At 37.8% G+C, this 14,235-nt stretch overlaps 1 protein-coding gene across 1 annotated transcript in view; it reads right to left on the reverse strand.

Annotated features, from left to right (window-relative positions):
* The window catches only part of LOC117335232 (ceramide glucosyltransferase-like), a 70,886-nt gene that overhangs the window by 23,046 nt on the left and 33,605 nt on the right, over nt 1–14,235 (reverse strand). Inside the window, exons 2-3 of the mRNA XM_033895222.1 lie at nt 12,707–12,807; nt 5,147–5,265 (exon numbers count right to left, since the gene is read on the reverse strand). Of these exons, the coding sequence (XP_033751113.1) occupies nt 5,147–5,259 (113 nt within the window). The 5' untranslated portion in view covers nt 5,260–5,265; nt 12,707–12,807. The remainder of the gene's footprint in view (nt 1–5,146; nt 5,266–12,706; nt 12,808–14,235) is intronic.

The raw sequence follows: 14,235 nt of genomic DNA on the forward strand, positions 1-14,235 counted from the left end.
TTTTTCTTAAGACATTTTGTCTTAAAACATTTCATACGTATGAAATAAAACAGCACCTTAAGACACACATTGTTATTTCTTTAACTTAATTTTCTGTTCCTGTTTTAGCCACAGAGTAAGATTTCTTTACTTAACTTATACTGATTCTAGTGTTTAATTCAAACTTTTTTATGATTTCTTCTGATTTAGAATTATTTATTATAGGCCTACATACATTGTACAAATGAATGCTTGATAATCAAAATCACTCCCTACTTGTGGTTCATGAAGACATGAACTATTTCAGTGGAATATTCCTTACCACCACTTCCAGATTAGTTTCCTGAAGGAATTAGAATTAGACATCTGTCATTTGAATGTTTGTTTAAGAATGTATGAGGACACCTGATTGGCTTTGAATAGTTAGTAAGAGGACATCTGATTGGCCCATTTACTTGATAAGTGAATAAAGATGCATACAAAACAAGAGGCTAAATGAAGCAGATTAAAATGTGACAAAGAGTAATAAACCAATAAAAGCCACAGTGTGTGTAGATATGGAGTAAGTAAGGCTGACCACAGGACAAAAGTGCTATATACCTCCTCAAACAAAATCTGAAAAACAGCAAGAACATATCTGTCACCATAATGTGCAAAAACCATAATTATAGGTGACACAAGGAACTGTCAGAAAATCAAAAGTTCCTTCAATGACCCCCCCAATCTCCAACACTCCATCCTCTCCTTCAACACCCGCGACCCCCAACCCCCAACCCCCCAACCCTTTAGAGCCCCATCTCCAACACTCTATCCTCTCTAGCCCCATCTCCAACACTCCCTCTATATCGATCTCTAGCCCTATCCCAACACTCTCTCCTCTCTAGCCCCATCTCCAACACTCCCTCCTCTCTAGCCCCATCTCCAACACTCCCTCCTCTTTAGCCCTATCCCAACACTCCCTCCTCTCTAGCCCCATCTCCAACACTCCCTCCTCTCTAGCCCCATCTCCAACACTCCCTCCTCTTTAGCCCTATCCCAACACTCCCTCCTCTCTAGCCCCATCTCCAACATTCCCTCCATATCGATCTCTAGCCCTATCCCAACACTCCCTCCTGTCTAGCCCCGTCTCCAACACTCTATCCTCTCTAGCCCCATCTCGAACACTTCCTCATCTCTAGCCCCATCTCCAATACTCTATCCTCTCTAGCCCCATCTCCAACACTCCCTTCTCTCTAGCCCCAACCCAACACTCCCTCCTCTCTAGCCCCGTCTCAAACACTCCCTCCTCTCTAGCCCCATCTCCAACACTCCCTCCTCTCTAGCCCCGTCTCAAACACTCTATCCTCTCTAGCCCCATCTCCAACACTCCCTCCTCTCTAGCCCCATCTCAAACACTCTATCCTTCTCTAGCCCCGTCTCCAACACTCACTCCTCTCTAGCCCCGTCTACAACACTCCCTCCTCTCTAGCCCCGTCTCCAACACTCCCTCCTCTCTAGCCCCGTCTCAAACACTCCCTCCTCTCTAGCCCCGTCTCAAACACTCCCTCCTCTCTAGCCCCGTCTCCAACACTCTATCCTCTCTAGCCCCATCTCCAACACTCCCTCCTCTCTAGCCCCATCTCAAACACTCTATCCTTCTCTAGCCCCGTCTCCAACACTCCCTCCTCTCTAGCCCCGTCTACAACACTCCCTCCTCTCTAGCCCCGTCTCCAACACTCCCTCCTCTCTAGCCCCGTCTCAAACACTCCCTCCTCTCTAGCCCCATCTCCAACACTCCCTCCTCTCTAGCCCCATCTCCAACACTCCCTCCTCTCTAGCCCCATCTCCAACACTCCCTTCTCTCTAGCCCCATCTCCAACACTCCCTCCTCTCTAGCCCCATCTCCAACACTCCCTTCTCTCTAGCCCCAACCCAACACTCCCTCCTCTCTAGCCCCATCTCCAACACTCCCTCCTCTCTAGCCCCATCTCCAACACTCCCTCCTCTCTAGCCCTATCAAATTAACACCATTGTGTATACCGTATACACTTTTCATACTATAAGTATCCCATTCTTAGGAAACACTTATTTTCGTGAGTGCTCTTAAAATAAAACAGCTGCTATGTTGCTCTTATGACCTTTATATTGAAATTAAACTTAATCAACAGCCGTATCTTAAAGAAAACTTTATATTGGATAATAAAGTTAATCAACAGCCTTATCTTTAAAGCACTTCAATGTAGTCTAGATATTTAATACAGCCTAAAACAGCCTCCTTATACACATGCCCACTAATATACTTGTAATTTTGCTCTCTATATATTTTTGTTTGTTAATTAACAGACTTTGACAATTGACAAACGAAATGTCAATCCAACAAGTATGTTTTGTTTTTCTTTTGTTTTCTTTTCCTGATGTTTGCTGCTCTAGAATTAATTCAGTTCAAATCTTATCTGCTGTAAATTTAAATATTTTAGTGGGAATATCTTATTTGAACACTTTTCATGCTGCCTAATGCACTTAAACTTCACTAATTAGACTTTATACCAGTTTATAGCAAATGTTAGTAAGCAAATTTATTATTGTTTTAATCCAAGTTAAAATTTTATAGCATACTAAAATCCACCAAAATCATGCATTTTTACCATAAGTCAAAGCAGGTAAGAATTGCTAAATCAAAACCACAAATTTCTGAGCTTATTTTACAATTGAGACAAATTTCTAAAACTGCTTTTAAAACCTCCAAAATGTGTTTATTGGAAGTTCATAATGTTAGTAAAGTGCTGATGTTAGTTTGTGTGCAAATAAGTAAAATTAATACAGATTTGTAATTTTTATTTTCAAGTCAGGCAAAACTGCAAATTCATAGAAGCATGTCCAGAACTGGGTATAATATTGGATATGCATTAGATATCCAGCAATTTTCAGAAATATTCTTTAGATGCATTTTCAGATAAATCTTTTCCCAAATCTGTTCATTTAATCACTATTCAGGCCTGCTCTAAATCTTAATTAGCTCTACAATAAAAATATGGTGATCACAAAAAACCAGACCTTTATATAAATATTGAAAATTTCCCTACTGATCAATCAAGATACGAGATAAATGAGAGGAAAAGGGAGATAATCTGTAGGGGAGAGGACAAGGGAGATAATCTGTAGGGGAGAAGACAAGGGAGATAATCTGTAGGGGAGAGGACAAGGGAGATAATCTGTAGGGGAGAGGACAAGGGAGATAATCTGTAGGGGAGAGGACAAGGGAGATAATCTGTAGGGGAGAGGACAAGGGAGATAATCTGTAGGGGAGAAGACAAGGGAGATAATCTGTAGGGGAGAGGACAAGGGAGATAATCTGTAGGGGAGAGGACAAGGGAGATAATCTGTAGAGAAGACAAGAAAATCATCTGTAAGAAAGAGGATAAGAGAGATAATCTGTTGGAGAGAGGACAAGGGAGATCATCTGCAGAGAAGACAAGGGAGATAATCTGTAGAGAGGACAAGGGAGATAATCTGTAAGAAAGAGGATAAGGGAGATAATTCAATGAACTTGAAGGGGGAATACAACAAAGATCATTAGTTAAGGGAATGATAACAACAGCAATCATTTATAGTAAGAGAACAGCGATGTGTAAACATGGGAAATTATTTGAGGGGTGCGAGGACAAGGGAGATAATTTGCTGAAGATATGACAAGGGTTTGTTAGGACAAGAGGCCCATGGGCCTTAACGGTCACCTGAGTTATGATATATTTTAGCATATTTGACCCTTGTGACCTTCAATGATGGTCAAGATCATCCATTTGAACAAACTTGATAGCCCTTCATCATAGCATGCTACAGACCCAATATTAGGTATCTGCGCCACTTGGTTATGAAGAAGAAGTTGTTTGAAAAAGATTTTAGCATGTTAGATCCCTGTGACCTTGAATGAAGTTCAAGGTCATCCATTATAACAAACTTGGTAGCCCTTCATCCCAGCATGCTACAGACCTAATATTGGGTCTCTGGGCCTTTTGGTTAACAAGAAGAATTCGTTTAAAGATTTTAGCATATTTGACCCCTGTGACCTTGAATGAAAGTCAAGGTCATCCATTTGAACAAACTTGGTAGCCCTTCATTATAGCATGCTACAGACCCAATATTGGGTCTCTGGGCCACTTGGTTATCAAGAAGTTGTTTAAAAAAGATTTTAGCATGTTGGATCCCTGTGACCTTGAATGAAGGTCAAGGTCATCCATTATAACAAACTTGGTAGCCCTTCATCATAGCATGCTACAGACCTAATATTGGGTCTCTGGGCCTTTTGGTTAACAAGAAGAATTCGTTTAAAGATTTTAGCATATTTGACCCCTGTGACCTTGAATGAAAGTCGAGGTCATCCATTTGAACAAACTTGGTAGCCCTTCATCATAGCATGCTACAGACCCAATATTGGGTCTCTGGACCACTTGGTTATCAAGAAGTTGTTTAAAAAAGATTTTAGCATGTTGGATCCCTGTGACCTTGAATGAAGGTCAAGGTCATCCATTATAACAAACTTGGTAGTCCTTCATCCCAGCATGCTACAGACCTAATATTGGGTCTCTGGGCCTTTTGGTTAACAAGAAGAAGTCGTTTAAAGATTTTAGCATATTTGACCCCTGTGACCTTTAAAGAAGCGAGGTCATTCATTTGAACAAACTTGGTAGCTCTTCATCCCAACATGTTACAGACCTAATATTGAGTCTCTGGACCTTTTGGTTAACAAGAAGAAGTTGTTTAAAGATTTTAGCAAATTTGACCCATGTGACCTTGGATGAAGGTCAAGGTCATCCACTTGAACAAACTTTGTAGCCCTTCATCCCAGCATGTTACACACCCAATATCAGGTCTCTGGGCCTGTTCGTTATTGAGAAGAAGTTTTAAATGTAAATTGTTTACGACCCACGCCGGACGGCGCACGATGGACGACGCCGGACAAAAGGGCGATCGCAATAGGTCAACTGAGACTTTGTCTCAGATGACCTAAAAAGTGAGATAATTTGTGAGGTGTAAGGACAAAGGAGACAATTTGTGAAGTGTTAGGACAGGGGACACAATTTGTAGAAGTAGGATAAGGAAGTGTGAGGACAAGGGAGATAATTTTAAGACTGAGAGAAATTAAGATAATAGAGAGGTCCAGTGTATACGTGTGCTGGGTTAGACTTACGTTGTGATGAGAGAGACGAGAGTTAAGAAGAATATCACACAGTAACCAACGGTACAGAGGATGGCGATGAAGAAGATGATGTAGGACTGTGTCTGCTCATCCAGGTAAAACATCTTGGACTGAAAAACAAAATGAGGAGATGTAAATCACAATTACTGTAACAAGTTTAAAGTCACTCCCTAGGAATGACATTCAGTAAATCTTGCAATAAGACTGAATGATTCAGTATAAGGGCCCCACAGTATATATGTCTAGCATTAAACTCAATCCGTCGAGGTCATTATAGTGATTTGAGTGATGTAAATAGAAAGCGATTTATTTCAAAATGGTCAAGCGTGAACTTTGAACCTTGAATGATGATTTTAATCCAATAATCACAAAATCCGCCTATCATCGTGTATCATTTGGATAAAGTCCAGGACCTTATGTCAAGTGCCTTATATAATTTATTTTGACATCATATTTCTGGTGCTATTTATAGTAACAGTAACCTTGATTTTGACCTCAGAGAAAGTGGTGTTGGACAGATAGACGATGGACAGATAGAAGGACGGACAGATAGATAGCCGGACAGACACAGGAATTACTATACCGGTAGATCAACTGCATTACATGCAGGGCCCTAATTATTCATTTCAAATTATACGAATATTATGTAATAAGTTTCAAAGAAACCTGTACGCTAGAAACATTTATCCGTGTATTCCATGTATCCAGATACAAGAACACATTTCACAAGTTATTTATACCACACACTTGATATGCTGAAGCATGAAGAGAAATGACATAATCAAAATGCTCTTTCAAAAGAATAAAATAACCAAAGCTGTATAAGAATGAAGAAGAAAAAAATGGCAACACCTGGAATTTGACTAATCCAGGCCAGGTATGAGTGTTAACGAGGTAATAATCCAGGCCAGGTATGAGTGTTAACGAGGTAATATCATGTGTCAAGGTCACATTTCTAACATACAGGTAGTCAACAAGTAATTTAAAGGGATATCATCCAGAATATAGTATGTTTTTATTATTCTCTAGATCCCTAAAAAGGTATGTAATAGATTTTCAGAATGTTTTATCTCTATAAGATTGGCTATATGGAGCGAGTGTTTTATCTCTATAAGATTGGCTATATGGAGCGAGTGTTTTATCTCTATTAGATTGGCTATATGGAGCGAGTGTTTTATCTCTATTAGATTGGCTATATAGAACAAGTGGTTTATCTCTATTAGATTGGCTATATAGAACAAGTGTTTTTCTCTCTATTAGATTGGCTATATAGAACAAGTGTTTTTCTCTCTATTAGATTGGCTATATAGAACAAGTGTTTGGATCTCTATTAGATTGGCTATATAGAACGAGTGTTTGGATCTCTATTAGATTGGCTATATAGAACAAGTGTTTTATCTCTATTAGATTGGCTATATAGAACAAGTGTTTTTCTCTCTATTAGATTGGCTATATAGAACGAGTGTTTGGATCTCTATTAGATTGGCTATATAGAACGAGTGTTTTATCTCTATTAGATTGGCTATATAGAACAAGTGTTTTTCTCTCTATTAGATTGGCTATATGGAACGAGTGTTTGGATCTCTATTAGATTGGCTATATAGAACGAGTGTTTTTATCTCTATTAGATTGGCTATATAGAACGAGTGTTTGGATCTCTATTAGATTGGCTATATAGAACGAGTGTTTTATCTCTATTAGATTGGCTATATAGAACGAGTGTTTGGATCTCTATTAGATTGGCTATATAGAACGAGTGTTTTATCTCTATTAGATTGGCTATATAGAACGAGTGTTTGGATCTCTATTAGATTGGCTATATAGAACGAGTGTTTTATCTCTATTAGATTGGCTATATGGAGCGAGTGTTTTATCTCTATTAGATTGGCTATATAGAACGAGTGTTTTATCTCTATTAGATTGGCTATATGGAGCGAGTGTTTTATCTCTATTAGATTGGCTATATAGAACGAGTGTTTGGATCTCTATTAGATTGGCTATATAGAACGAGTGTTTTATCTCTATTAGATTGGCTATATGGAGCGAGTGTTTTATCTCTATTAGATTGGCTATATAGAACGAGTGTTTGGATCTCTATTAGATTGGCTATATAGAACGAGTGTTTTATCTCTATTAGATTGGCTATATAGAACGAGTGTTTGGATCTCTATTAGATTGGCTATATAGAACGAGTGTTTGGATCTCTATTAGATTGGCTATATAGAACGAGTGTTTTATCTCTATTAGATTGGCTATATGAAAGTGTATCATGGTTCCCAAGTCATCTGATATGTGGTAATTAGATATATTTCATAAATTGCAGTCCACTTTTAGGAGATTTCTTAAAATATCTTTTTCAAGCATATATTTTTTTTGGAAATGTCAAATATTTTCTTCAAAAAGGTAATTTCTAGAGGTGGTAAAAAATTTGGAATAAAACTCAGAATGAACTATGATAGCTTCTGTATATAAATGTGTTTACATCGGTTGTATTATCATCACCATTGTAAACCTCCAGATACAGAGATAACAACCCAAAGTTTAAGGAGAATTATTTACCATGTACTTTGAATCACTGGTCACTTCCACTTTGTTTACTAATATTCCAGATTAAGTGCTTAAACTTCTTTAAAGTTGGTCCATATCCTGTGTATGTGGACATTATCTGTTAATAGGTTTACAAATAAACATGTGGTCACTATAGGTCAGTCAAGTAGCTATATATAAACAGTTCTACCACGTCAAAGTTTCTACCAAGACTAATTCTACAATACAGTTTACAGCTTTCAAAAATCTTTATTTTTCATTTTATCTGTCATTAAAAATTACAGGGAAAAAAACAACTTATAACAAACATATTCTGAAAATTAATGTATGAATATGTATATATATTGGCCCTCCCTTTCTAGATTTAGACAGTTCCTAGTTTCCTCTGTCACCTGAAGGTATCAGTCCCTAGCATCACTGACGAGTTCTAGAAAAACGAAACAGTTGTATGATGTCGCTAGCATCACTGATGAGTCCTAGAAGGACAAAACAGTTGTATGATGTCCCTAGCATCACTAGCGAGTCCTATAAGGACGAAACAGCTGTATGGTGTCCCTAGCATCACTGGCGAGTCCTAGAAGGACGAAACAGATTTATGATGTCCCTAACATCACTGACGAGTCCTAGAAGGACAAACAGATTTATGATGTCCCTAACATCACTGACGAGTCGTAGAAGGACGAAACAGCTGTATGAGGTCGCTAGCATCACTGGCGAGTTCTAGAAGGACAAAACAGCTGTATGATGTCCCTAGCATCACTGACGAGTCCTAGAAGGACAAAACAGCTGAATGGTGTCCCTAGCATCACTGACAAGTCTTAGAAGGACGAAACAGCTGTATGATGTCCCTAGCATCACTGGCGAGTCCTAGAAGGAGGAAACAGCTGTATGGTGTCCCTAGCATCACTGACAAGTCCTAGAAGGACAAACAGATTTATGATGTCCCTAACATCACTGACGAGTCGTAGAAGGACAAAACAGCTGAATGGTGTCCCTAGCATCACTGGCAAGTCTTAGAAGGACGAAACAGCTGTATGATGTCCCTAGCATCACTGGCGAGTCCTAGAAGGAGGAAACAGCTGTATGGTGTCCCTAGCATCACTGACAAGTCCTAGAAGGACGAAACAGTTGTATGATGTCCCTAGTATCACTGGCGAGTCCTAGAAGGACGAAACAGCTGTATGGTGTCCCTAGCATCACTGACAAGTCCTAGAAGGACAAACAGCTGTATGATGACCCTAGCATCATTGATGAGTGCAAGAAGGACCGAACAGCGATATGATTCAGTTTTATTCATTTTTGACTCTACTATATCTAACTCTTAATTTGTATTGAAAGGTGTTAATATAATTTGCATCTCATTTGTACATTTAGGTATAAATCCTCCAAATCTTGCCCCAAAATTGGATTATCAGAATTAGGAACAGCCAGCATTAAATTCTAAGCCAGATTTTGTCCCGATTTCTGGCCCTGCTATACTTCTACTTTGCCCTATATACAATACCGGACAAGAGTCATTTGACACCTAAATTGGAGACAAATCTTATTAAACTCTGATCAATCAAGCGGAAAACAACCGGGTAAACGCATGACCTGTATGATAGGTAGTTACCTATGCATAAAGATTCGAGATTTGTATACCAGTCACATGACGGCTGGAAAGGTGTCCCCACGAGATCCTTGAGGAAAGGACATCAAAAGAAGATATACATGTTAAACATCAAATGATCCTGTACAGTAACATGTCACTGAATATGTGTATTGGAGTGTTTTGTTGACGGTCGGTGTTTTGTTGACGGTCAGAGGGTCAGAGGGTCAGACCGACATTAAACACTAGGTGAGGAAGTTGTTGTACTAACTGTCATCAACTTGGTTTGAACCCCTGTGTCTGACATCATTCAGTATACTGAAGTACAAGCAATATTAACTGCTGGTATTTATTCGTTATTTTTCAAAAACTGGTTTAAAACAATGCAACTCAAACAGTAACTAATGGTTCATGAATTGAATCCTTAGTGACAGTATAATTTATACATACGTTAGTAAAATGAAGAGACAGACTATATATAGACGATGTCCTGTTATCTATTTCCTACTTCGCAGGCGAATTCTGAATGTATATAAAATACAACATATTTTTAACAATAACCCAATACTAAAATGATGTACACACCATACTTACAACAGTATACTTGATAACTATCAATGTCATTTAGGACACCAATAATGTGTCAATATTTTTGTGAACATTTTTTTTAGAAAATGCTGCATTTTGCTACCCATGGACCGGCTAATCGCAATGGGTTATATGCAAGAAATCATGGTATATTACCAGGAGTTTAATGAATAAATGACTTGTACATACATTTGTGGAATACTGGTTTGGTTTGTTTTTGTTTAACGTCCTATTAACAGCCAGGGTCATTTAAGGACGTGCCAGGTTTTGGAGGTGGAGGAAAGCCGGAGCACCCGGAGAAAAAAACCGGCCTACGGTCAGTACCTGGCAACTGCCCCACGTAAGTTTCGAACTCGCACCCCAGAGGTGGAGGGCTAGTGTTAAAGTGTCGGGACACCTTAACCACTCGGCCACCGCGGCCCTTGTGGAATACTCACCCAATCAAAACAAAGCTGATAAACTATCCAATATCACAGATTTACAGTGAATTGGCTCATTTTATTGGATACAGTAGACTTCGGTACTATTTACTATTAAATGTTACAATAAGCGTCATGATTTATCCATCATTATCAATCTGTAGGTCTATCTTTAATATTTCACCACATTCTGATGTTTATCTCTCGCAGCCAGAAAATGTATATATTTGTGTATTATTTAACATATACAAGAATATTAAAACAGAAAGTATAGGTAGAACTCAGAGTTAAAGTGAAATCAAAGTTTTTTTTATTAGGTAGACATCTGTATCGGAGTACAACAGCTGTCTATAATAACTACCAACTTAGCTGAATCATCCTTCATAGTAAATGCTGGCAATGTGGGAACATTTTATAACGGTATACTGAATAAAAACAATACCTACTACAGGCCTGCCCAAAATACTCCCCTCTTATATTAGAGAGGTTTGACAAATCTATACAAATATTATAAGGCCCTATCCAAAGGTTTAACAGATCAGATGCCCCAAATGCCATGGATCAAACCAATAATGGATACCAACTCTCTGTGGATTTGAACACAGCTGTCAACATTGTCAAATGTTCTAAAGCTTGTGACACTACAGTTGGTTTGGGAGGGTGATCAACATAACATATTTAATGTAAGGTCCTAACTCATATAACAACACAATCTTTAAGTTGTCTCTTATTGATATTTATACTGATAACAGTGTTTACTACTGCATGTAATACTGAATATCAAGAAGTCGAGCTGATACCTGGAGCACGTCCGCCAAATGACAGGACATCTGATCATAATAAACTTATCAGTTCAGTGTCCTGAAAATGGTATTTTATTAGATAAGGTCTAGATAAGGAGATAATGGTATTTTATTAGATAAGGTCTAGATAAGGAGATATCAGAGGCCAAGACACAGACAGATGATGGACAGTCAGGAAGTAAACTGTCCTCAGAAATTTGTATTTGTTGTTTGTCATGTGACTACACTGTTAGCAGTATCACGTAACTATACGCTGTTATCGATGCCATGTGACTACACTGTTAGCAGTATCACGTAACTATACGCTGTTATCGATGTCATGTAACTATGCTGTTAGCAGTATCACGTAACTATGCTGTTAGCAGTATCACGTTACTACGCTGTTAGCAGCGTCACGTAACTACGCTGTTAGCAGTATCATGCAACTATGCTGTTAGCAGTATCATGCAACTATGCTGTTAGCAGTATCACGTTACTACGCTGTTAGCAGTGTCATGTAACTATGCTGTTAGCAGCGTCACGTAACTACGCTGTTAGCAGTGTCATGTGACTATGCTGTTAGCAGCGTCATGTAACTATACGCTGTTATCGATGTCATGTAATTACGCTGTTAGCAGTATCATGCAACTATGCTGTTAGCAGTGTCATGTACCTAGGCTGTTAGCAGTGTCATATAACTATACACTGTTAGCAGTGTCATGTGACTATACACTGTTAGCAGTGTCATGTGACTATGCTGTTAGCAGTGTCATGTGACTATGCTGTTAGCAGTATCACGTAACTACGCTGTTAGCAGTGTCATATAACTATACACTGTTAGCAGTGTCATGTGACTATGCTGTTAGCAGTATCACGTAACTACGCTGTTAGCAGTGTCATGTGACTATGCTGTTAGCAGTATCACGTGACTACGCTGTTAGCAGTGTCATGTGACTATGCTGTTAGCAGTGTCATGTGACTATGCTGTTAGCAGTGTCATGTGACTATGCTGTTAGCAGTGTCATGTGACTATGCTGTTAGCAGTTTCACGTAACTACGCTGTTAGCAATGCCATAACATCCTCTAAATAAGTTTCATCATAAGCACACATATCATAACACCAAGGAGAGTTCTGATTGGTTTTAGGTTCTAACTATTTCAATCATATCATAACTTCCTGGCTCTGCTTGCATTGTGGCATCATCGAAGAAAGAAGAATGAAGTGAAAATAGATTTAATATAAGGTTGATAAAATACTATTTTCATGAACATCTTTATTATGTGATAAACAACATCTTAAATTCATATGTATTTCATATGAAATTTATGAAGGTCATCATTCCTCACATATTGCTTCAAGTTTAGTAAAATAAAAAAATTCTGAAAACACTTTTCACATAAATTCAAGCTATTCAATAATGTTTTGTATAGCATAGTCCACACTAAAACTTTAAAATTATAAAATATCATCAAGACATCTGAATTAACATTCCAAATTTCATTCTATCAAATGTAGGACTACAAACTTCACTAAGAATTAAGACTTGTTTAAATTCCATCTGGGTGAAATTTCAACTCTGTCCCATCTCCAGGCATCAATGTCTACAGTACCCACAACAATACTTACCTTAAAATGTGGTCAAAATCTGCTACAGCTTGCTTGTTTAAAACTTTCACCCAGGACAGAACAGTTTTTTAAGCAGACATCACTTCCATCTTGTATCTCATCTGGAAGTATAAGAAATCACAAAATGGTATTTATTTATTTTCAAATACGTTTGAAAAATTGTTTAATCCAGCCTCTCCATCAATCCTACATGTACTGCACCACTTTGAAGTATACGATGTACTACAAGTAAAACTGATCTGTTCTTAAATGCTTGTACACAGAAAAAAGTCAATACAGTATCAGCAGTTAACACAAATGTTTATCAAAATATCCTGAAGTAAGCCGATAGCTATCTTATCGATATATCAACACCTATGATTTAGTTTGTATCAGTCCCATCTAGTGGTATGGTCAGATCCCTGATCAGTACAGACTGGAATAATTTCAGCCTCGGAATCTTGATCACCCACTCATTACAGGTGCTACATTTTGTATATGTTAATAATTTACAAAGAAATCCAGGTTCATTTCCAGTACTCTGTTGGTACTTTTGACCTTAAACTCAGAAAGTTTGCATATCGTGCTGTATATATTTATATCAATTACAAATCTAAAACAATTTTTAGAACATCAAAAATATTTCATGATCAACCCGATTGACATGATATTCAAAGATACCTTTCTTGATATTGCAGATCTAAAATTCATACTGAATAATAATTTTGCTGACATTACAAATCCATGATGCCTATCTCCAGATGTTACTACTTTATTGCACTCTAAGTCATCACTTTTCCATTAATTACTCCTTCCTGCCATTACAGCTTTGAAGCCTAATTTGACTACTCCAGGTGTTTTAAGCTATAGATTTCACTTCAACATATTTCATTACATCAATAATAAGATTCAATCTGAATGGGGAAGCAGGCTATGCCTATACAAGCTAAAATATTAGTCCTCACTGGAGTTGTGTTGGATCCAAAGTGCTTGGGTTCTTATTTTCATCAGGGTGCACTTTGTAAAAGCTAAGTTTGGGGTAAATTAATAAACAAAAGCAAATATTATTTTTATCAGTCTGGGGTAAATTGATAGACAAAAGTACTATTTGTATCAGTCTGGGGTAAATTGATAGACTAAAGTAAGTACTATATGTATCAGTCTGGGGTAAATTAACAGACTAAAGTACTATATGTATCAGTCTGGGGTAAATTGATAGACTAAAGTACTATATGTATCAGTCTGGGGTAAATTGATGGACTTAAGTACTATATGTATCAGTCTGGGGTAAATTGATAGACTAAAGTACTATTTGTATCAGTCTTGGGTAAATTAACAGACTAAAGTACTATATGTATCAGTCTGGGGTAAATTGATAGACTTAAGTACTATTTGTATCAGTCTTGGGTAAATTAACAGACTAAAGTACTATATGTATCAGTCTGGGGTAAATTAACAGACTAAAGTACTATATGTATCAGTCTGGGGTAAATTGATAGACTAAAGTACTATATGTATCAGTCTGGGGTAAATTAATAGACTTAAGTACT

This window comes from Pecten maximus, chromosome 9, assembly GCF_902652985.1.
Source record: "Pecten maximus chromosome 9, xPecMax1.1, whole genome shotgun sequence".
NCBI classification, from domain to species: domain Eukaryota; kingdom Metazoa; phylum Mollusca; class Bivalvia; order Pectinida; family Pectinidae; genus Pecten; species Pecten maximus.